The sequence below is a fragment of the Hyperoodon ampullatus genome (assembly GCF_949752795.1).
Source record: "Hyperoodon ampullatus genome assembly, chromosome: 7".
Classification (NCBI taxonomy): Eukaryota; Metazoa; Chordata; class Mammalia; order Artiodactyla; family Ziphiidae; genus Hyperoodon; species Hyperoodon ampullatus.
In genome coordinates this window covers 41150917-41176887 of record NC_136920.1, presented here as the reverse complement: position 1 = coordinate 41176887, position 25971 = coordinate 41150917, and the positions used below count along the sequence as shown (strand labels likewise).

At 39.3% G+C, this 25971-nt stretch overlaps 1 protein-coding gene across 1 annotated transcript in view; it reads left to right on the top strand.

The window, feature by feature from the left end:
• Positions 1–23935: 23935 nt before the first annotated feature.
• DEUP1 (deuterosome assembly protein 1) overlaps positions 23936–25971 on the top strand; it is a gene marked incomplete at both ends in the record, with an annotated part of 99232 nt that continues 97196 nt past the window's right edge. The window contains 1 exon segment of the mRNA XM_079708319.1: positions 23936–23964. Within this exon segment, the coding sequence (XP_079564445.1) occupies positions 23936–23964 (29 nt within the window).

The window sequence follows — 25971 nt, the reverse complement described above, 5'->3', positions numbered from 1 at the left end:
CACGTCTTACTCTTCCGCCATCTTGAAGCTCCTCCTCAGTCAACTTGTTCTTGCTTCTTCCCTTTAGCAGTGTCGGAAAGCTTTGCATTCAGCCTCATCCGTGTCATGCTGCTTCACCCCTCTGGTACGGTGTCAGGCCTGCTAATTGCTTCCTAAAATCCCTTTTATCCCCTCTATAGGAATATCATGCTGGGTTTTAGCTGGATACATTGCTGCCCACTCAAATGTACAATTTCCAGTCTTCCTTGCAGCTAGGTGTGGACAAATGACTTCATTTTAGACAAAAAGATATAAATGGAATTGTGTGGAGTGCATACTCTACCCTTCTTGGACCCCTTCCATCAACCTGCTGCCTGGAACATAACTTGATGACTCAGGCTCCAGCGGCTTTATGTAAAAATATTGAGTGAGGTCCACACAGAGGGCTGGAAGGAGCCTTGTGCTCTGACACCTGGGGAAACTCACCAGTCCTTGGTTGCCTATCTTCGGATTATTTTGTGAAAGAGAGAAATAAACCTGTAGTTCATGGCATTGTTTGTCCGCGGTTGTGTGTGCAGGCAAACGGAATCCTAACAGATTCATGTGTCCCGGCTATTTCTTCCACACCTGCCCTTGATGCTGCCTCTCTCCTGCTCTGAACCCGGCTATCCACGTTATCCATTGTGCTCCCAGGAGCCAGTCCTGCCTGTCTAACATCCTTGACTGGTCACATGAGGCCTGCCAAGATCTGATGACAGCTTCCCTGCCTAGCCTCACGTCTGACGGTTCTCCTCACCCCAGCTCCAGGCTTCAGCAATACGGCCACACTGCCTCCCACTACAGGTTTGGGTTTGTTCTGTCTAGGACATCCTCCCTGTGCTCAACAACATGGAAATATCAAGTCTCAGCTCAAATGCTCACCCTCCTCTTTGAAACCTTCATGTTCCCCCAGACAGAACAAACCCTTGTGTCCTTTCTCTTATACGCACTGCACTGGGTCAAATAATTGTATCACAATCCTTCATGTTAAACTATAAGCTTCTCAAAAGCAAGGAATCAGTTATTTCTTCCTTGTACATCTTGTAACAAGCACATAAAATCACCCGATGTATATAAACTGAATAAAAATTAAAAAGAATGAATGAATGGGTCAACTAGGGACTCATTCCACTAGGAAGCACTCCCCTCACTTTAAATAACCTAGCTCCAACTCCTTAGTTGTCTAGGTGACAGAGCCTCAATTATATTTTTAAAAAACCATATCAGCATTTTATACTATACTGTTTTAAATTTTTTATATTTTACCTTCTTTGTCTTGAACCTTCTTAGGGTAAAAAATGGCATAAAAGTATAAATAAGTATGCATTAGCTTTAATTACTTATCATAATGGCCACCGTCTGTTTAGCATCTTACTGTGGCAACTTGTCCCTGCCAAGCCCTGTGGTATGTGCTTTCCATGCTTTGTTCTATTTAATTTTTGCCATAATTCCATGAGATAAGTATTATGTTCAGACTCTTTTAGTTGTAAATGACAGGAACACAAGTCAAACTAGTTTAAGCAAAACAAATTTACTGGCTCAATTAGCCAAAGGATCTGGGGGTAGTGGTTCAGCTGGATCCAGGGCTCAAACAGTGCTATTAAGGTACTATCCCTATCCCTACCTCTAACCCTACCCACCTCCCCGTCCCTACCTCTAGCCCCACCCTCATCCCTATCCCTACTTCCAACTCTATCTCTATGCCTATCTCTAACTGTATTCCTATTCCTATCCCTAACTCTACTCCTCTCTCCAACTCTATCTCTATCCTCTCCTCTGTCTCGAGCTCCATCTATATCCCTATCCTTATCCCCATCTCTATCTCGCCAAAATCTCTCTTCCTATAGCAATCATGGTGGGCGTCAATAGACTCAAACTTATATTCTACCCCCTTAGTAACCCAAACAAAAGGGAAGCATCTTCTCTACAGTTCTGGGAGTAAAATCCCAGGGAATTGTCTGACTGGCTCCCTTGGGCATTCTGCCTCTCCCTGAAGTTGAGATTGATTAGGGAGGTGGGCAATGTGGTTGACCAGGCCCAGGTCATATCCAACCATGCGAATAGAACAGAGCTCAACCCCTACTGAGCTAAGCACGTGGAGTGAGTGTCCCTACAGGAAGGTAGAAAAATGCCTGGCAGGCAAAAATGGAAGATTTCTGTCACAGAAGATTTCTGTTCTCTCCTCACAGATGAGAAAACTGAGCTTACAGAGATTACTTCATTTTCCCAAGGACACATGAGAGGTAAGTCATGGAGCTGGGATTCAACTCCAGTTCTGTCTGACTCTACAGTCTTTGTACCCTAACACTCTGCTGAATTACCTTCCTTTATACAGTACTAAAAAGTAAACAGTAAACCTTCAAAGTTTAACAGATGATGAACCAGAAATAAAGAAGAATAATTAATTTGCCCAAATTTGTGAGATAAGGCTAAGGCTGTGATCTGAATTGCCCCCACCCACCATATCCTACCCAACCATGTTAAGTCTCCTTACCAAAAAAGTATACTATTCCTTTTTATACATTGTTCAAAAATAAACAACTAAAAACATATGTGAGTCACTTTATGCCTTTAGGGAGTTTACTTTTCATTTTTCTTGAAGCTTTGTTCTTTACATAGATAGTTCCTATAGAGATATTTTATACTCAGCTTCTTAATACCTTTTTCTCACTAGACATAATCATAGCAACCTTAAACTACTCAAATGGATTCCTACGTGAACTCTACTTGTCTTGGCACTGCTTTAACACTGGTCATGTTTTTTTGTTTCCCTAAGAGAATACAGGCTACCCTTCCTACATACTTTCTATGTTTAACACTCATCCATAGGAATCCTAAAAGATTAAGACATGCCACATCAATATTAAGGGATTTGGGTGCAGGGAAGGATCTTAGAGATGATTAAACCCAATCATCTCATTTCACAGATGAGAGAAATGAGATTCAGAGGTTAAGTGGCTTACCCAAAGTCGCTCCACTGCTTTGGCAGAATTTGGGAGCCTAGTTTTTCTGATGCTTTGTCTAACACTGTGTCATTACCCACATTGCCCCATATCTCATTTACCATGCCCTGCTGGGTCTTCCTCTCCAGGACCTGAGATGCAACCTCCTCTGAGACTTTGTGGGCCAGAAAATTCAAGCTATAAACATGTGCCCTTGCACATTAGCCATGTGATTAAAATAAAGATGAGACAGACACAATCAAATTCCAAGGAATAGGAACGTGTGACTGAAAAATGCCAGGGTAAAGGTGTGGAGGTGGTTCAAGATGGCAGAGTAAGAAGAGCCTGAGCTCACCTCCTCCCATGGACACACCAAATTTACAACTACATATGGGAAACCATCTCTGAGAACAGCCTGAAGACTAGCAAAAAAGATGTTCTGCAACTAAAGATAAAGGGTAGGGACTTCCCTGGTGGTCCAGTGGTTAAGACTCCACGCTTCCACTGCAGGGGGCACAGCTTCCATCCCCAGTAGGGGAACTAAGATACCTCATGCCACATGGCGGCCAAAAATTAAATAAGTAAAAAGGTAAAGGGTAAAAGCCACAATGAGATGAATAGGAAGGGCGGAGACACGGTCTGGCTGGGATCCACATCCCACAGGCAGAAGGGAAATCACAGCCTCAGAGGTTCCCCCTGAGGAGCAAGGGCTCCGAATCCCACATTGGCCTCCGCAGCCCAGGGCACCCACACAGGGAAGATGAGCCCCCATGACATCAGGCTTTGAAAACAAGTGGGACTTATATCCAAGTGGGCCAGAGGGCTGTAGGAAACTGAGAATCCACACTTAAGGGGCATGCACAAAAACTCCAAGGCCCAGCACAGAAGCAGCAGTATGAAAGGCACCTGGAGATTCATTGACTAATTTTAGGGTATGTGACTGAGGGGCAGGGATCTGATGGAATTTTTCTTATAAAGGAGCTGGTGGATGCCAGTTTTGTTGTTTGGTTGGTTGGGTTTTTTTCTTTCTAGCTCACTCTCTACCTAACTGGCCCAGTGCTGGCAGGTTCCATTACTGACTCTCCCCATGCAAGCAATTAACCCTGGGTTCACCCATGAACCCAACAGCACAGCGCTCTTCCAAAGCGGCCCCCACACTTCACCAGGCCTGGCAGGTGCCCTTGGCTGGCATTGGAGCCAGACAACCAAAACAAAAGGAAAAATAAACAAATGGGACTATATCAAACTAAAAAAGCTTTTACACCGAGAAGAAAAATATCAACTAAATGCAAAGGCAACGTACCAAATGGGAAAAATATTTGAAAATATGTCTGATAAGAGGTTAATATCCAAAATATATGAATAACTCATACAACTCAATATTTTTTTTAAAAAAACCAGCAATCCACTTAAAAAATGGGTGGATGTCCTGAATAGACATTTTTCCAAAGAAGACATACAGATCGCCAACAGGTACATGAAAAGATGCTCAACATCACGAATCATCAGGGAAATGCAAATAAAAACCACACTGAGGGCTTCCCTGGTGGCGCAGTGCTTGAGAGTCTGCCTGCTGATGCAGGGAACACGGGTTCGTGCCCCAGTCTGGGAAGATCCCACGTGCTGCAGAGTGGCTAGGCCCGTGAGTCATGGCCGCTGAGCCTGCGCGTCCGGAGTCTGTGCTCTGCAACGGGAGAGGCCACAACAGTGAGAGGCCCGTGTACCGCAAAAAAAAAAAATAAATAAATAAACAGTGAGATACCACCTCACACCTGTTAAGATGGCAATTATCAAGTACACAATAAATAACAAGTGTTGGCAAGTATGCAGAGAAAGGGAATGCTTGTGCACTGCTGGTGAGAATGTGAATTGATGCAGCCACTATGCAAAACACTGTGGAGGTTCTGCAAAACAGTAAAAACAGAACTACCATATGATCCAGCAATTCCACTTCTGGGTATTTACCTTAAGAAAACAAAACACTAATTTGAAAAGATATATGCACCCTTATATTCACTGCAGCATTATTTACAAAAGCCAAGATATGGAAGCAACCTAAATGCTCATGGATAGATGAGTGGGCAAAGAAGATGTAATACACACACACACACACACACACACACACACACACTGGAATATTACTCAGCCATTAAAAAGAATAAAATTTTGCCATTTGTGACAGCATGGATGCACCTAGAGGTATTATGCTAAGTGAAACGAGTCAGATAAAGACAAATATTGTATAATTTCACTTATATGTGGAATCTAAACAAAACAAATGAGCAAACAAAACAGAAATGGATTCATTGATACAAAGAACAAACAGGCAATTGCCAGGGAGGAGGAGGGAGAGTTTGGCAAAATAGGTGAATGGGATTAAGAGGTACAAACTTCCAGTTATAAAATAAATGAGGCACAAGATGTAATAGACAACATAAGGAATATAGTCAATAATACTGTAATAATTTTGTATGTAACAAATTGTTACTAGAATTATTGTGTTGATCATTTTGTCATGTATTTGATTGTCAAATCACTATGTTGAACACTTGAATCTAATATAATATTTTACATCAACCATACTTCAATTTGAGAAAAAAAAGTGAAAGAGCAGGAAGAATCAAAGACAGTGCAGATGTGTCCTGCTTGAGGAATAGCACAGATGCCATGGGTGTGTCAGGAAACTCTGAGGGAACCCACTAGCTCCTGTTCTACACATTTCACATAAGGCTTTCAATCTCATAGCTAACTTCTTTCTGTACCTTTACAATAAAAACAGTAGATTCAGAGAAAAATGTATTCCTTCTATTCAATTTCATGTCTACCCTAAAGCTGTTTAGAAAGTGATTTTTTGATATACCTCTCTCTACGTAAAGCAATGGTCCAACCTGTAGAAATAGTAGAGAGGGTTATTAGATCTCTAATTAGTTCTCAATTGTTCTACATTTCATAAAAAGGTTGGAAATAAATCCAGTTAAACACTTTTTTTTTTTTTTTTATGGTACGCGGGCCTCTCACTGTTGTGGCCTCTCCCGTTGTAGAGCACAGGCTCCAGACGTGCAGGCTCAGCGGCCATGGCCCACGGGCCCAGCCGCTCCGCGGCGTGTGGGATCCTCCCGGACTGGGGCACGAACCCGTGTCCCCTGCATCGGCAGGTGGACTCTCAACCACTGCGCCACCAGGGAAGCCCTAAACATTTCCTTTAATGCCAGGAGATTTTAACAGATGCTATGTTCAATGGATTTAAGTATGCTTCTCGCATCTTGTACAGAAACTCATTTTCATTATAGAACAAATAATCCTACCACTGTGTCATAGAAATGAAAAAAGAAAGAAAGAACACCAAGATAAAAGAGTGCCAATAAGTCCTTGCAAATGACTGTTAAAAATTGTCCAGATAATTCTGGTATTCTATTTTTCTATCACAAAGCATTTCTGTTCTCTTCCTTTTAATAATTCCTTTTCCAAAGGTGTTCAAACCACAATAAATTGTCATGTTGTCATAGTAGCCTCATCTCCAGATGTGAATTAACTATATGTTGACTTGAAGGAACATGATTTTCTTATAAAATGCTATGCCAATACTGCTAGTGAAGAGATTAAGCTACTTTGAAAACTCTGAGGTAATAAAATTCTATTAATCATAGTGCTCTGAAGCTTCAAGGTATATCTTCATCTTAATGTTCAGAAACCTAAATGACTTCTTTCAACTGTAGCAATTTCACTGGAATAACAGAGTTCTATAGTGCCGAGGTACATCCTTTAATAAAGGTATTTCTCAGAATTAGGATATATGTTCTAATTCTGTATACCGTGAAACATATTCTGGGCTTGCTTTCACTTAAGTTCAGAAATGCAAGGCCAGGCCTACACAAGACTGAGCATTTCCTCTTAGGCCAAGAATGGCAAAGAGTTTTCAACTGAAGACCGAACTCCAATATACCTAAAAATAAGTGTTGGGGAGGATTGTGAGTGAGATTCCAGCCTCTGTAGGGAGTGAGAGCTTTATCGGTTAGCGATGTCTCCCACAGACAAAAAAAGTAGAGGTATAGCACTCTGTGGCGTATTTATACTCTCCAAAAGATAGTTCTTATTGTCTCTTTGTTTTCTTTTGTTTCAGTTTTAATTTTTATCAAACTTATGTATGTACATAGCTAGAAAGTCAAATAGTCATGGTTAGAAAGCCCAAGAGAAAGACAAAAAACAGTAGTTTCCTGATCAACCTCTTCCCACCCTTGATTTTCATTCCCAGAGGTAACCATTTCAACTTCTTTAGCTATTCTTTTCTTGTTTGCCTCTGTAGTTCTGAGGGTTGTTAGGTACTTGGAAACAACAGACTGACTCTAGACGTGGGGTAGCTCATGGGGATGCTAAGCTTCTGAGAACAGTGATTAAACCATACAGCAGACTCCCCTGAAAAAAGACACATTCTACCACCACGTGCCCCATGGATGTCAATTCTGCTCTGGAACTCAACCTTGTGGCCGCCCTCCAAAGCTGAATTATTCTGCTACAGCCCTTACCAGCCAAATGCTTTCCATATGGGATCACCTTCCTCAAGTCGCTCACTTCTAGATCAGAATCTCGTGGGAGTGAGTCTGCTGGCGGAGCCCAGGTCACATGTGTCTGTGCTAGCTGAAAAGGACACTGGAACAGAATTTGGGAGTTTATTTTGGGGATACAGGATTCATATGGCAGTAAATTCCCCAAATATAACAGTATGTTGTTCAAAAGGAGCTAGACAGCCTGAAAAGAAATGACAAATACCTACCACAGCTTTCTAATGAGCAAGTTTATTCTACTATTTATTAATTTTGTATTTTAGAGATTTTCTAGGCTCTCCCCACTGTTGAAGATACATCATGACTCCCCTGGACACCACACAGACTCCTTCTTCATCTACCCACACATTTATCTATATCATATTTTTAAATAGATCAGTATTTGAGTTTGCATTATTTTGTCTATGTGAACATTATTTTTATCTTGGCCAAGTACTGTATTACATTCTTTTCTTATATAATGTTATGTTTTCCCTAGAATTAATAGTTAACTTTTTTTCATTTGATAACTTTCTATATACCTATCATTAATGCATTCTAAACTTTATTCCAGAATTATAATTTCTTGTATCATATTTTAAAATTTCTAAGGCCTATCTGGTTTTCTAAACGTTCTTTTTATAACTTTTGTGTGCATGTGTCATGGATGTAATGCAGGGATGTAATCATCCCTGAAGATGATTATAGTTTTTTTGTTTTTGTTTTTTCTGCTTCCTATATTGTTTCATCTGTGCTACCTTTTTCTATTTGTTTTGGTCTCTCTGATGTTAAAAGTTTCCCCCAAATCTCTTGTTATTCTTGTTTTGCTCATATTTAAGAAAGAGGACTTAAAATTGTGAGAAGAGAGAATAGGGCTTATTAAAGACTTGGCTTCACTGAAGGATAATTGAGTAGAACACAGCCATTTCATTAGGGGTCTCCCAAGTGCAAGTAGTTTATTTTGTTTTTCTCATTTTCCTCTTTGGCTGATCACTTTCCTCAGAGAGGAATCCTCTAAACTCCTGCCTTTAAATATGACTGCCAGCATTCTAAGAGCTGAGCCATGGAAGAGGTTGTTTAGAATAGAGGCTTTCATTCAGTTCCCCTGTTTTTGGTATGGTACTCCATCCTCCTCTCTGCTGAATGCCCTAAGTCCGGAGACCTCTGGTTTGACATCTCCAGAGAGTAAACCTCTAGTTTTCTGCCAGATTCAAGAAGAGGCAGTTATCCAGCTGGGGAATGGTATAGAGGGAAGGATCCGGGTATACCCTATGTAGATGTTCAATCAACACTCTGTTTTCTTCCCTACCTGTTCCCCAATATTTTGAAGCACTTGGTGGATTGAATTCCTGAGCTTTCTTTTTTGGAAATCCCTGGCATGAGTTGACATACTTCTTAGCTTCAGCTCTTGTAGGCTTAGATTTCAGCTTCCCCTGGTCTAAGGAGTCAGTCACCACTAATCCATCAACTTTCCAGCTGCCAAAATTATACCACTGTCTTCTTTCCTGTTCTTTCTCTTCCTGTTCCCTTCCCTTTCACTCTCCTCCTCTCTCTCTCTCATTCTCTCTCTGTCTCTTGCAATCTCTCTCTCTCCCTCTTTCTTTCTCTATCAACATCTACCTCCCTCTCCCCTCTTCTTCTCTCTATTTTTGTGTGTGTGTGTGTATGTGTGTGTGTGTGTGTGTACTTCATATTCTATTGACATTGTAGTGGAATTTCAGGAGAGGAGAGTAGGGAAGGCATGTTTCAATCTGCCGTGTTAGTCAGAAATCCTTTGTTATATATTCTTTCTTAAAATCTTGTCAACACCCTGTAGTCCAACAGATAGAATTGAAATTATGTTTTTCACAATTTACAGGGCTGATTTTATCCACTTTCAACAAATCAGATCTTTAGTACTAACAAACTGGTGTTCCTGTTGGGCTTTTGATCATTATGTTGAGATTTGGGTAAGGTCTCATCTCCATTCTCTTCCAATCTCAATCCAATGTTTATAGCTAAAAGTTAAATCTCTCCCTGTTATGCACACTTGCTACCTTCTAATTATATAAGCAATACATGTTTATTTTAGCAAGTTTGGAATCACAGAAAGACACAAAGAAGGAGTAAAAAATTACTTGTAATTATTCCTCTTTTTCAATGTAATGTGTAAAACTCACTCCTCTGCAGTCCACTAGGTTCATTTCCAACCACCTACCATACGTCTGTAAGCACTATCAACATTTTCATCTGTAAGCTTCTAGAAACTTTTATGCTTACACCTACATATGTAAGATTTGGTCGGTTTCTCCCAAAATAAAAAATCACGCTATATATATCATTGCTATACATATCATAAAACTTGCTCTGTTCTTTTTAATTAATGATATATCAACAATGCTTTTCTAAGTTAGTATTTTTTAACATACCTCATTATTTTTAATGGGTATTGATATGGTTTTAAAATGCATTCACAAAGTAAAAGAAGTCCATTAATTCTTGATACTCCTTTCCAAAAGGTGGAGCCTAATTCCCCTCCCCTGAGTGTGGACTGAACTTAGTGACTCGCTTCTAATGAATAGAATGTGGTGGAAGTGACATTATGTGACTTCTGAGACTAGATCATAAAAGACATTGCAGCTTCCCCTTTTCTCTTTCTCTCTCAGATCACTCATTCTGAGAGAAGCCAGTTCTTTGTCATGAGGACACTCAAGAAGCCCTGAAGAAAGACCTATATGGCCAGGAATTAAGGTCCCATGCCAACAGCCAGTGAGGAACAGTGGCCCTCTGACACTACACATTCAAGTGAACCATTTTGGCAGTGGATACCCCAGCCCCACTGAAGCCTTTAAAAGAATGCCACGGGAGGGAGAGGAGGAGATAAATTAGGAGTTTGGGATTAACAAATATACACTACGGTATATAAAATAGATAAACAGCAAGGACCTACTGTATAGCACAGGGAACTCTACTCAATATCTTGTAATACCTATAAAGGAACTATAATGGAAAATAATCTGAGAAATATAATATATAATATATATATATATATATATATATATATATATATATATATATAACTGAGTCACTTTGCTGTACACTTGAAATTAACACAACTTTGTAAATTAACTATACTTCAATTTAAAAAAGTGAAAACAGCCCCACTGACATCTTGACTATAACCTCATGAGAGACCCTGAGCCAAAGTCACCCAGTTAAGTTGCTTCCTGATTCGTGACCCACAGCAATTGTGATATAATAAATGGTTGTTATAAGCTGCTATGTTTTGGAGTAATTTGTTACACAGCAGTAGATAATGATACTGATTTTGATACCTGGAAGTTGGATGCTATCCTAATAAGTACCTAAAAATGTGAAAGTGGCTTTGGAACTGGGTAGTGGGAAAAGGCTGTAAAGGCTTTGAGGAGAGTGTCAGAAAGTGTTAATAGAGGCCTGGTTGCCATAGGGAGGCTCTGGTGAGAGCTTACAGGAAAGTGAGGAACAACTTTAGGGAAACTGGAGAAAAGGGGATCCTTGTTACATAGTGGCAGAAAGTTTAGTAAGACTGTCCCGTGTGGTAATGTGGAAAGTAGAAAATGTACCTGATGTGCCAGATGATCTAGCTAAGGACATTTCCAGGTAAAATGCTGAAGGTGCCACCTGGTTTCTTCTTGCTGATTGTAATGAAATATGAGAGGAAAGAGAGAAACCAAAGGAAGGATTGTTAAACACAAAGAAGCCAGAAATGGATGGTTTTTAAAAATTCTGTCTTTCCAGATGGCAAACAAAACTAAAATGAAGAAATGGATTTGCAGCAAAGATCAATTCCAGGCCACTGCCAAGAAAGCCTAGTTTAGAGATGAGGCTAAGAGTGTAGCTTTAAAATACTTTGCTTATGACCTCAGGAAGATCTAAGATGGTGCCTCAGAGAGCTGTTCAAACAACAGAGCTTTGAAGAAGCTGAAGCATATTGTCCTTCCATAGTTCAGCAGAAGTTCAAGGTAGAGAAGAATTTACCTTGAAGAGATTTGTGGGTGTGGCTTTTGTCTAATGAAGTGAACCCTGATAAGATTCGTGGGAGGCCCACAGAGTTTCTAAAAATAATTATAATTACAGAAATAACACCAGCTTAGACTGAAGGAGATAGTACACAATGAAAACAGGCATTTGGAGCTCCAAAATTTTACTGAGAAAACTACATAGCTCCAAAATAGGCTAACTTTCAAGGAAAAGGAGGAATGAATCAGGAAAGTAGAAAATGTACCTGATGTACCAGGTGACCTTCAGAGGTTATTGAAGCCAAGAGCCATGAACAATCATTCCTGGTCAGGAGTAGGAATGAGTTTGAATCAAGAACTTCTAACATGTAGCTGAGTGGATTTCAGAATTGCTATAGAACAGTGACTGCTTTGGACATCCCATTTTTTCTCTTTTTGAACAAGAATGTCCAGAGTGGTTATCCTGTGCCTGTCCCATATATACAATATATATATATATATATATATATATATATACACACACATACATATATATATGTATATATATAGGATGAGTTATCCCCTCATGTATGTATTTATGTGTGTGTATATGGATGTATATATATATATGGATAACTTGTCTCTTTAGTTCACAGGGCTTGAGATCTAAGGGGATCTCAAGTATCCCCTTGCTGGGGGATCTCCTTGTTGGAACCATACTCAAGGAGTTGCACTTAAGGAATGACACCTGACAAGCTGAAGCCTCACCTGGATCTGATTAAGTTGACATGTTTCTGGACTTTAAACCGATGCAATAAATTGTTGAAATGGGGTTGGTTGGGGGGTGTTGGAAGGGGATGAGTATATTTTCTATGTGAGAATAATTTTAATCTGTGGCCGGAGGACAAGTTAAATAGTTTTAAAAATACATCCATAAATCATTCAACACACGTCCCTCCAAAAATGGAGCCTAATTCACTTTCCCTTGAGCTTAGACTGGATTTGGTGACTTGGTGCTAATGAATAGAATATTATAGAAATGATAATGTGTGATCTCCAAGACTAGTTCATAAAAGGCATTGCAGCTTCCTTCTTGTTGTCTTTTAGCTCATTTTTCCTGAGAGAAGCCAGCTGCCATGTCATGAGGATGCTCAAGAAGCTCCATGGAAATGTTCACACGGTCCATGTAGAGAGGGACTGAGGTCCCCTGCCAACAGACAGGAGTGGGCCATCTTGGAAGCAGATCCTTCAGTCCCAGTCAAGTCTTCAAAGGCTCCAGTCCTGGTCAACATCCTGACTGTAATCTCATGAGAGACTCTGAACCAGAAGCACCCAGCTAAGCCAAAACCAAATTCATGACCCTTAAAGAAATAAGGTAATAGATATTTGTTGTTTTCAACTGATAATTTTGGGGATAATTTGTTACACAGCAGTACATAGCTAATAAAGGTGTACACTATTCTGTTGCTCTCCCCCTTCCTTTTTTGCTATTATAAACAATGCTGCAACAAAACCTATTTTTATGTATATCTTTATGTCCTCAAGAAATTATTTCTATAGGATAAATTCTTAAAATTGGAATTTTAGGCTTGCACATTTTAAATTTAGGTAGATATTGTTAAATTGCCTCCCCAGAATAATTGTAACAATTTATACTCTCCCAAACAGTAGATGAGAATGTCTCTCTCTCTTTGCCAATTTTAAATGTTATTAGTCTTTCTAATTTTTCTCAATCCTACTTGATATTTTTATTAATTTGTATTCTTTATTGGTGAGGATGAGCATTTTTTTGTATATTTATGATTTGAAAAAAGCACCTTGCTTATCAGATGAATTTCTCTTTGCATGCTCCTACCCCTTGATCTTTCCTCTCCCACAATGCCTAGCATATAGTTCACATTACATAAATGTGCTGTTTTTGAATGGATGAATAATGGAATAGTAAATGAAATTTCGACACACAGAAAGTCTTTATTTAACCCCATGAGGTTGACTTTTTTTTTTTTTGCTGTATGTGGGCCTCTCACTGTTGTGGCCTCTCCCGCTGCGGAGCACAGGCTCCGGACGCATAGGCTCAGCGGCCATGGCTCACTGGCCTAGCCGCTCCGCGGCATGTGGGATCTTCCCGGACCGGGGCACGAACCGGTGTCCCCTGCATCGGCAGGCGGACTCTCAACCACTGCGCCATCAGGGAAGCCCGGGATTGACTTTTAATTGGGAAAAATACCTTAGCAACCAATTAATTTAATTACCTTTCCCTTTCCCTTTATCAATATTTAATTATCATTCAAGTGTTCTCTAAGCTCTTTATTTTAACTTGTCCAGGCTAATTTGCTTCTAAAAGTTTTTCTCTCTGAATATATAAAACACAGCAGAATAGTTACATAACGAATAATAACACTACAATAGAAACAACCATGTAGTGATGCTAATTCCAACTATTCTTAGGTACCTACTGAGTGACAAGCACGTTAAATACATCACTGACCTAATTTAATATGTACTACAGCCCTGTAACTACTATTATTTCCCACTATGGAAAGGAGGAAACTAATACTCAGTGAAATTAAATGTTAGACAGTCATATAGCTGTTAAATAACAGAGTTGGGATTCAAACTCTCATCTGTCTGAATTCAAAGCCCATCTTCTTTCTGTAATGCTCAGATAAATTTCTCAGAAATAAATCACTTGTATAGTTGTATTTTAATATTGTATATTCAAAGGAAAAGAAGGGTTCAAGATAAGAATTCCACAATTTTAAATGATGAACATTGAAATTATATATCTTTTCCTGCTTGGAGGGCCTACTGCCTACTGCTATTGATTCTTTTTTCAGAAGAATGAATTTCCTTTCCTTCATTGTTAACAAACCTAATTCAGCCATGGGCAGGTAAGTGACTTAGCCCAGTTAAAGTGAGAAATGCAATTGAAACATTTAACAATGAAAAGAGAAAAAAAAAAGAAAATGTGGTTTCTTCTCACAATGATCATCAGTCTCTCCCATCTAAGGATTTATGTCAAGCTGAGAAAATTCTCCCAGTCAGTTCAGATATAGGACTGCATAATGAATTTCAGCACAACCCCATGATAATGAGATTGATGCCTTCTTTACAAAGCAATTTACAAACTTTCAGAGATAATTTGGGTTTCTGGATGTTGAGGTTACCATAAACTGAAGGCAAGTATACTTTTCAGGTGACACTCCACAATGTTCCATCAGAATGATGTAAGTTTAGTTTTTAGAGATGACCAATCCCTAAATTGTCAAAAGTTGTTTTCTAACAAGTTTTCTGTAGAATCAAGCACTGTAGAATGCAAGCAGGTGGCGAGTAAGCGGCTCTATATGTAAGGGCACTGGGAACTAGATTTCATGGTACATATTTCTCTGCTTCCTTTTCTGAGACATATCTAAGAGGTTTCATCATTTTTGTCCAGGAAAAGGAAAAGAGAAAAATGTTTTGGTTTTCTTTTTTCCTATTGAATGTGGCAAACTTATGTTCCCTCAACACTGAACTCAGATGCCTCCTGGAATAATGTTTTATTATAGGCATAACAACTCATATTAGGTAGCAACAGGGACAGTGCTAACATGCTTTATACCAGGAACAAAAAGAGGCATAATGGTGGCAACATGATGAGTAGTCTTGCAACACAAACCTAAGAAACAAGGGTACTAGGAGTCACTTTTCTTCAACCTTCGTGTTGTTTCACATGCTCATTGAAGGGTGACACTAAAATGGATAAAACACTGGTATCTCTCTCCAACAGGAGCTGCAGTCTCTCGTGGTGATGACAGAATGTTTATCCATTGAAATTTGTTTCTTCATGTATCTCTAACTCAGTTTTACTCAGCCACCTGCACATTAACCACTGTTTATAGGATAACTAGGAAACATGACACTCAGAGATACACAGAAAGTAATTCTCAATTCATAGAAGTCATTTCAATAAAATTAAATAACAATAAAATAACGATAGTTAGATTTCCTAATACAAAATTCTGTGTTCTAAATATATTTTAAAGCCATATTCTCTTACTCCACACGTTGCTATAGTCTGTTCTTTAATCTCTCACTAACAACACTATTTATAGCAGAGGGGGGCTGATCTTGAAGCATCATTTATTTAACTCAGTCATAATTTTTACTGTTCCTGTTTCTAAAAATAAAGAGCTGAGGAAACTTAAAGAACATTTATATATAATATGATATGAAAAAATTTAAATAATGTAGAAAAGACTTCCATTTCTGGCAGCATGTTTGATTAGGTATACTGAACAACCCTCCTTATAAAAACAAATGAAATATAAAATATAAATATGTTGCTGAGTTGGAAAGAAAGAATGGAACCGATAGATTTGTAAACCCAAGTAAAAGCAAGACCTCTAACAAGGGAGTAAATGCTAACAGCAGCTTTGCCCTGAGTGTTTCTTCTTACACTGTGATGACTATGGGCAGAAGGGCAATGGATATAAAGCCCAGGACCAGCCCAGGTGAGGATTCTAATAGAAGACCCCTGCAAAAAACTGGGATCCCCAAAGGCTACTCTCACTATAAAAGTAAATGAGAGACAAAGAGTAAACTTAAATGCATACAAGTTTTTAAAAAGTGATTTAGGGGGTTGAAGGATCCCAGGATGGAATGCAAAATGTGACATTCTAACTATATTATAAATGTATGAAAGAGGTAAGGGGCAAAGGTACTGATCTAAGTAAATTTGGGTATGAATAGAATCTGTAAAAAAGGCAAAATTAACTGTACATAAGTACTGTACTCTAACTGATAAAGTTGTTTTTCAGAGGGTACAGGTTAACGCTTCCAATACTGCGATACCTGTATACTTATACAGTTGAGTAATTAAGTAAATAGATGGTGGATGGTAGGAGCCAATTTTTTCCTGTTGGCATAGGAGTTTACACATAAGCAAGGAGAGGAGGTTAGAATGATCCACATAATAGGTTAGTTGGAGATTACGATGGGAACTCATGTTTAGCCTAATAAAAAAACAAATGGTTACGTATAGAAGCATTTATAGATACTTGTAGATATAGATATTTATAGATATAGATGAGCCTGGAACATCTTATAATGCCAGAAAGTCATGAAGTGCTTCAAAAAATCCCAAAACTAAACGAAACTAAAACCCACAATGATGAGAGTATGTCAAAGGGACATAGAAGTTAACTGAAAGAATTCCCAGTGGCCAAAGCTGGAACAATTTGAGAAACAAAATAAATTAAAAAGCCTTGAATTATAATTCAAAGTATACAATAAATATCCATGAGTCCATACAGATATAAATAAATGAGAGAGATGAGACAAAACTTCCATGCAGAAGAATTTCAAATAATTCATATAGATACCCTACCCTTAAGGAGATGATGGAGCAAAACTCCTTATTCCTTAAGTGTGGGCTGTACATAATAACTTCCATCCAAAGAGCACAGAGTGGAAAGGGAGGGGAGAGTAACTTTACAGTGGGGAAACCTGACAAACACTATCTCAATCAGGTGACCAAGATCAACACCCACAATCATAAACCATGTTGACAGTAGGTACCCTTGATACAATGTGATGAAAATGGCAGTTTACTTCTGTGATCTTCTTCCCCCAAACCCATAATCCCAGTCTAATCATGAGAAAAACACAAGAAAAATTCCAATTGAAGGACATTCTACAAAATACCTGACCAGCACTTCTCAAAAATGTCAAGATCATCGAAAACAAGGAAATTCTTAGAAACTGTCACAGCCAAGAGATGCCTAAGAAGACATGATAACTAAAGGTAATGTGTTATCCTGGGTGGGATCTTGCAAGAGAAAAAAGGATGTTAGGTAAAAACTAAGGAAATCTGAGTAAAGTACAAACTGTAGTTAATAATAATACATCAGCATTTGTTTATTAATTGTAACAAATGGAGCATACTAATAAAAGATGTCAATAATAAGGGCTATTGAATGTGGGGTATATGGGAACTCTCTGTTTTATCTTCACAATTTTTCTGTAAATCTAAAACTATTCTAAAATAAAAGACACTTATTTTTTGTCACAAAAATGGAACAGCAGAACACATACCTATCTTAACTTTGACCCTAAGTGAAGGAAAATTCTTTCTCTGGAAATCTGTATCATAACTTGTTCCTACACTTATTTTTCATTCATTCATATTACCTGTGTTATCTTAAAAATCTCCTGTCAAAAATGTAATATAAAATAATTTGGGGTTGGTTATGCCGTAAGGCAACTCTCAAAAGCAAATGCAAATCCTTTGGAAAAATTTAACCTCAATTCTAGCCTCAAAGATGTCCCAGAAATAAATCCCCCCCACAAATTATCTTATAGTCAAAACTCATAAAACATACAAGAAAATAAGATAACATGATAAGAAATAGCAGTAATAGATCCCAAAATTTCAGAGATTGGAATTATAAGACACAGAATAGAAAATGACTATGATTAATATGTTTAAAAATTAAAAGAGAAGCCTGAACACTTTGACAAAGAAATGGAAGTTATAAAAAGTGACAAAGATGATTTGTGAAATAACCAAATATCAAATTCAACAAATACTTCTTGAGTACCCACTAAATGCAAGGGCATGTACTAGATACTTTCATATATAGTATCTGTTTTAATTTTCATAACAACAAATAATTCTATTAATAAGTACTAAAGTTGTAAACCTTCATCTTAAAATATTTTCCAATATTTTGTCTTTTCCCTACAATCTGGAAATTTTCTTCTGATCTGTTTTCCAGTTCACAAATTCTCTCTGTACCTGTATCAAATCTACTATTACACACATCTGCTGTGTTCTTAATTTTTGTTATTAGTAATTTTTTTAGCTTTAGAATTTCTATTTGGTTCCTTTTCAAATATGCTAAGTTGCTTTTTATATTTAGCACTTCTTACAGATTTTTCAATCTTATTTTTATTTCTTTAAACATATTATCCATATTTTTATAATCTTTGTCTGATTCCAATATATAAATCTTCTGTGGTTCTGTTTCTATGGTCTGTACTTTCTACTAGTTTTCCCTGATGGTATCTTGTTTCCTGGTCCTAGATTATATTTGCGTCTGTTCTGCTATTTGAGATATTATTCTTAGGAAGAATTTGAGGCCTAGAATGATTTTAATCTTCACCAGAGAAAATTTTTGCTAACTTTTTCCAGGTGTTTTAATCTACCAGTCCAACACTGCCTTATCCATGCTCAGAGACTGAGATTGTCCTGAATTACTTAGGTGATCCAAAGCTGGGCTGCAAGTTAGTGAGAGGACTGATTTATTTCCACTTCACCATTTTCCTGAGGGCAAAGCTCTTTGGGATTCCAGCTTAAAGGCAGAGGGTATTTATTGACTACTTATCTGGGGTGAGCCCAGGCTTTGTCTTTTGGCCCCTTTGCTTCCCAAGACTACCAGAACTGCTGCTCAGTTTTGTGGTTATTCCTTCCAGAACATCGAATGCTTTCCAGGCAAAAGAAGCATTGAGCTCTGGGCTCACTTCTGTAGGTTCTTGCCTTTCTTCAATTTTGACCCAATAATTTCTCACTATCATATTAGCTCGAGACCTGAAAGGTTTTAACAGAGATGAGCTTTTGGAAAGAGTTGACCCCTGGCTCCAAATTTGTCTTCCCCATTGGGAACCTTTCACTTCAGCATCAACCCTGCCATGCCTGATTCCAGGAAATAAGCTATTCCATCCATGAAACTTTAGCTCAAGACTGTAAAAAATCTTTAGTTCCCTTTAATATCCAAGAGAGGGTTACATTTTCAAAACCACAAAGCAAAACACTAAGGACCTCTAAGAAGGAAAACTATAGGAAAAAGTCATGGTAGCCATTTTCCAAAAAATTTAGTTTTATTTTCTGAAACTAAAATGAGATCCGGTGTTCCTAATTCCCATCAGGAGGATGTGCTTCTGTGGCACCTGGGCCCCTGGCCAGCCGACACAAAGAGGCCCTCCCATCAAATCTGAATTGTCTGAATTCTCTTTGGAGAAGCAGCCCTGATGAGGAGAACTCATAGGACTGTGAGTCATGATGCAGTGAAAGGCCTCACCCTGCCTGGCTAAGGGGCCTAGTTATGCTTTTCTCCAATCCCTTTCCCAATGCAGGGAAGGTTAATGAGGACTTTGAGGGAGGAGACTTTCATAGTCCATCTCAAATCACACCCAAATTACTTAGAATCTCTCTCATTGTATGACCCTTCACACTTAACAAAGGGCTTTAGTACATTGACCAGGCACTCATATTCCAGGGCTGTGCTGTCCAATTTGGTAGCCACCAGTCATGTGTGGCTATTGAGCACTTGAATATGGCTCTAGGAACTGATTGTGCTGGAAGTATAAACTACACACCAGATTTTGAAGATTAAGTATAGAAAAAAAGAATGTAAAATATCTCAATTTTTTATACTGACTATATGTTGAAAACATATAGTTGAAAACATATTTTGGATATGTTGGGTTAAATAAATATACTTTTCAAATACTTTTCAAATTAACTTCACCTGTTTCCTATTTTTTAAGTTTGACTACTAGAATATTTTAAATTACATGGGTGGATAGGTGGTATGCATTATATTTCTATGGGACAGTGCTGTCTCTAGGGTGGCCTCGGTTCTAAAGACCGAATCTCCTTTTCCTGAATGGCTATTTTCTCAACTAGAATATGCATTGAAGCATCTCCAGAAGACTCCCTCAACCTGCTTCCACTTATAGAAGTGGCAAGATACAATCAGGAAAAAACCTGGATTCTAATCTCTATTTTTATCATTAACTAGAAATAGAACTAGTCAAATCATTTTAATTCTTTGGGTCTGAGTTTCTTTATATAAAATGAAGGTTTGGACTAGGTGCCCTTAATGAATTCTTCCAATTCTATGGTTATTTCATAATTATTATTATTAAATTTTTTTCTAAAATATTTTCCATGCATAAGGTAGTCATAACTTTTCATTGTAATATATATAATTTTTTAGCCTTCTTTTTAAAATGATATAAAAATAAATATTCCCATGTTGATAAAAAGACAGACATAAAGATAATTTATATAACCTTCCATATATTAAAGTCATATGTTTGTTTTCTGTACTACTATTATAAATTTTGGCATGAAAACTGTTTTGTTAATGAAGGTTTTTCAATTTTTAAGGTTCAGTCTATAATGATTATTATTTATTCTACATAATTCATCCCTTAGCTTTTCTTCCAAAGACCATCCTCGATCCTCTCCTCATCCCTTTCAAAACAATTTCACCTGAAAAGATCTAATAATAGGTACATTTCAGGTAAATTCAAGGCTTTGCAGTTCTTACTTGATGGCGGGGAGTCATGGAGCAGTGAGGAGGAGGGTAGGGTAGGTCTTTGCATTTTAAGTCTTAAGTCTCACCCTGAAATGAAACCTTTATTCCTATTCAATTGAATGGGATATTTCTATTCTGTATTGAAATTTTCTTTAAATCTGTCATAGTATGTGAACTCTCACATACCTATGCTTTGCAAGCCCTGCTCACATTCATTCTTTCTTGTGAAAATATGGCTTTAAATACATCTACAGTTACCTGTGCAAGATTCTGACTGCTAAAGAAACCTACTCAACCTTAATTTTTGGACAGAGTTTGAAGAGCACTGGATTTGAAGTAAGATGATCTTGGTCCATATCTTAGCTGCACTTGAACTAGATGTATACTCTTGGACAAAATTTTTTAATTCTCTCTAAACCTTAGGTTCCTAATATGCTAAAAGGAGCTATAATAACACCTGTTACACTTGTGTTGCATGGTACATTTTGAGCATATAAGGAACTAATGAACATAAAAGTACTTACCAATGGTAAAGGGCTACACAGCGTGAGTGATATTGGGCATCCTGAAACTTCATTAAATTTCACTCCTATTTCCATTTTCCCTTCCTGGGGTCAGAATAAATACATTGATCCATTCAGTTTAGACAAGAATAGAGAATATGACTAAGGTTTACAGAATAATGGAAGGTCTCAAGTTAAGATAAAATGATCACTTTCTTCATTCAATCATAATGAGGACTATGAAACACTTATTAGCACTAATGACCTGAGTTACTTTACACAATTCATCTATGAAACTCAATTTGTCAAGAAACAGCAAATGATTTTTTGAAATTCAGGTGGAATTTGGATGGAGGAATTGAGGTCAGTATTAAATTGATAGCCATATTAAAGTAGCAAATTAATGTTAATATTATGAAAGTGGAGTGCAAATAAAAGATTTTAAGAATTAGGAATTAATCGACTGAATGTATTGCAAGGAATACTGTCCCTAAAATAGATGCTAGAATATTTTCCAAACACAAAATCTAAGTGCTTAAAATATCACTCGTGGTATCAGTAGAAGAAAAAAAAGGGAATATATATATGTGTGTGTGTGTGTGTGTATATGTACAAGTATTTATGCATATATTCTTTCCTATCATTTCTTTGAAATCAGAACCATGAGACAGAGCTTCTGTCATCAGTTATACTTGGAATTTGGTGAAAAAGAAGAAAGAATTTGGAATCAATCACTCTGAGTTCCGTCCGTGTTCCCCCAGTTAGGAGGTATTTCCTTCTCCCTAAAAGGGAAGCAACACTATCTGCTCCGTCTAACTCGCAGAGTTGTTCTAAGGACCCAATGCGCTAGACGGGAAAGACAGGTACAGTTGCTGCTGAAAGTCCAGCAGCGCTTCCTAGCTGGGGGACACTTTGGTGACTCGAAGGGCAGCTCTCTTTGCCGTAAGTCTATTTCTTTTTCGTATCATTTCAAATGTGGGTAAGAGCGGGGGAAGCCAGGGGGATTTAAGGAACCTGGATGCAGAACCCTCCCTCCCCACAGCTGTTTACACTTTGTTCCCTCGTTATTTCGTGCATTCATTCGACAAATATTTCTCGGATCCCCATCGAGTGCCGGACACTCTGCTAAGCAGTGGGAGCCACAAAGTGGACAGCACCCAGAATATGGTCTCGGGGAGCCCTCCGTCTACTGAGCAGACCCCACACGCAGAACTGCAGGGCGGCGAGGTCCCGGGTAGCCCGGCAAGGCGCGCCAGCCGCGGCCTCCCGCGGGTCAGCCCGCCGCGCCGCCGAGCCCATGCCCCACCTCACCCCGCGCAGCAGCGAGTTCGGCCGCGTCCCCATGGCAGCCAGCGGCGGCTCTGCGGCGGCGTCGGGCCGGGAGCGAGAGGCCGTAAAGGCCTCGGAGGCCGCGCGGCGGGCGGCGCGGCCCCTCGGGGCGGGCAGGGCTGGCGGTGGTCCCGGCGTTCCTACTCTGGGGGCTTCAGACCTGTCGGGAGAGCGCGCGGCTCGGCGCAGGTAACCCGCCTCGGACCCTCGACCTTCAGCGCTTGTCCAAGAGGGGCGGGGGACCCCCAACAGACAGGCTGATCCGAGGAGGTTGGCCTTGAACCCTCCCGGCGGGCGCGGGCTGCGGGCGGGTGGAGAGAGGCTCGGACTGACCCTGTAGAATTCATAACAGAGATTCTCCCTAAACTGGAAGGTCTGTGTTCTAGTTGTGTGGCTTTGGGCAAGTCACTTGGCTCGTCTGTGCCTCAGTTTCCCTGATGTTAAAGTGAGGGATTTGAGAACCTACAAAATGAAATTATTCATCTGAACGTACTGGTCAAGTTTTCATTCCCCATTCCTGCTCCTCGGCCTCCTGCTGCACTCCCAATTCCAGGGTCTCTCTTTAATCCCTTTGATTTGAGAGGGACCTGAGCCTGCCTGTCTTCCTCCTCTTTCTACCATCTTGAATGCTGTTTAACTTTTATTCAGAGGAGTCAAAGTCCTTTTCAATATTTGTCCATTATCCTCATAGATTTTTTCTTTTTAATTAAAACTACCTTGCTGGGAAAAACATTTTTTTTTACTTTAGGAAGTACTAACATCCCTATTTTGTCAAAAGGGTGAGCAGGTGCCCACAGAGCCACTGAGGAATTGTAAGATTTCTGTTTTTAGGCAATTTTAGGCTTTTTGTCCTAAATCTCATGGTATATTCATTCTAACTAAATCCAGACAGGACCAAAGAAAGAATCTACTCAAATAAAGGCAGACCTTTAGGGGAGCCACCAGGAAGGAAAGCTTGGGTACCTTCAGCTGGGACCCATCTGGAGTAGGAATTCTGTTTTACTTATCTCACGTGCTGGCACTTTGCAAAGTACCTGGCACCAAGCTGTTGTTCATTAGATAGTGAATGAATGTTCACTTCAGTCAGTAGCACCTATTTCAACTCATCACTAAGCCAATGTCATAAATGCATGGGGCACACACACACATGCAAGTTTCTATGTTTTGTGGAACCAAGAGCTACTACACTCAGAAGAACTCATATAACAACATGGTTTGCCAGTAGCAACATTTTCTTGTTTTATAGGTTAATAAATGTAAGCATTTTAGAAATCTAGATCATTTTTCCCCCTCACAGATTAAAAATCAAGAAATACAAACAAGATGCTGTAGTTTCTTGACATGGAGAACCAAGCCCATAATACAGTGGGGTAAGTGCTGAGACATTTCTTTTTAATTACGTTGGTACTTAATTATGCCAAAATCTCCCTGATGATATGTGAATTTTGAAATTTAGTATTAATAGAGGATGTACCAATTATTTTTGGTGAGGAGGTTGGGAGAAATTCAAGTGACTTTAATTAAGAATCTATAGTTTGAGTCTTTCCAGTTTTAACTATGGATCTGTAGTCAAAAATCACCATTTTCCAACTTTTAGTGAAATTTTCCAGTGTTCTAGGGTGATGGATGCCCACAGAGGCCTCATGTGCTCTTGGGTTTCCACAGTGCAGCAGCTCCTGGCCAGCTTGCTCCTTTTCTGCTGCATTGAGTGTCCAAGCATCCCTCCAGGCTTGCCCTTAAGGCTGAACTCAAAACGTAAACATAGCCTCAAAACAGATTTAGCTCCTCAAAACTGCAACAAGAACTGGATATTTTACCAAACGTTTCAGGAAGAGATAAGGAACAGAGTTTGTATGGCATTTGCCATTGTAAAAAATTAAATTCTTTTTGACAAATGTCTGTCCTTCCCTGCCACCAACACCGTAAAGGTTTCTCTTCCTACTGTTTCATTAGCCAACTGGCCACTGGCTGACCCTAGAGCTTAGGGCGTTGAGAAGGAGTGGAGAAAGCGGGAGAGGGATGGGGGGTAGGGGTGATACTATAGTGCCTGATCTTGACTGTGACTGACTTTGGCACTAGTCAAACACTCCAGATATCTTACTTTCAGTTATTCTGCTCAGACTGTGACTTTGACATCAGGCTAAAGGAAAGCTGCACAAAGTCTTAAACTTCTACTGCATAGTCCTCCTTAGAACAGCCCTGCTAGGTATCATTCTCATTTTACAACTAACAAAATTGAGCATATTAGTTATAGTCTAAGCTTTTGTGACAAAGAGACCCCCAAATACACAGGTTTAAAAAAGATTGAAGTGTATTTCTGTTTCATCCACAAGACCAGAGATGAGCAGACCAGGGCTGGTAGGGCAGCTCTGCCATTCTCACTACATGATTTCCAGCTCTGGGCCTGAAGTGATTGCTTCAGCTCCCACCATCATGACTGTGCTCCTGCCAGAGGGAAGGGGGAAGGGCAAGAGGAGAGAGTAAGACCGTTCCTCTTAGGAGTATGACCTGGAAGTGACAAGCCTTGCTTCTGTTCACTCCGCATTGGCCAGAACTTAGCCCCAGGGCAAAAGCTAGCTGCAAGGAAGGCTGAGAAATGCAGTCTCTAACTGGGCAGCCATATGGCCAGTTAAAGCTTAGAGGTACTATAATAAAAGGAAAAAGAATGGATATTGGTGAACAACTAGCAGCCTCTGTCACATTGAGTTCAGAAAGGTGGAAAGAGAGAGAAATAAAGCAGGAACTTGGCCCAGAATACACAGCTGGTTTCTGGAGAAGGTAGGATTTGAATTCAGCAGATATGTCTGGCTCCAATCCCAGCATTTTGCTACATTAGAAATGGATGGCAAAAAGATGTGGGGAGTATCCTGCCTGGAATCCATAGCAGAGCCAGGACAGGGTTCTGGATTGAGCAGGTGGTAAGTCCCTGGTGTGAAGATGGCACTAAGGGCTAATATGCAGATTGAAGGTCTTGAAGCTAAGGTTGGGTACCAGATATCACTTCACTCCTGCAAATCTGAGGCCATGGAGACTGCTATTTCTCTTCATTCATTCTTTTGGAAAAAAGTATGGAAGACTGAATGTATGCCAGGCACAACACTAGGCTCTCTGACTCATACAAAGACCATTAAGAAACAAACCTTAAAGAACTTAGTATTTAGTAGGGAGCCATAGAGCTCATTTGGGTACAATGTAATTACAAACCAGAAGTGAATGAGAATTACTGGAGGTTTCCATGAGAAAGCCACCACTTACCACAACAGACATGGGACCAGACCTTGTCGACCTTGGCCTCCAAAGAATGGAGAGCCAGGTTGGCTTTGCCTCTGTCCCATGCACTATTGAGAAATATGTAAAAATTTAGATCATGAAGATGA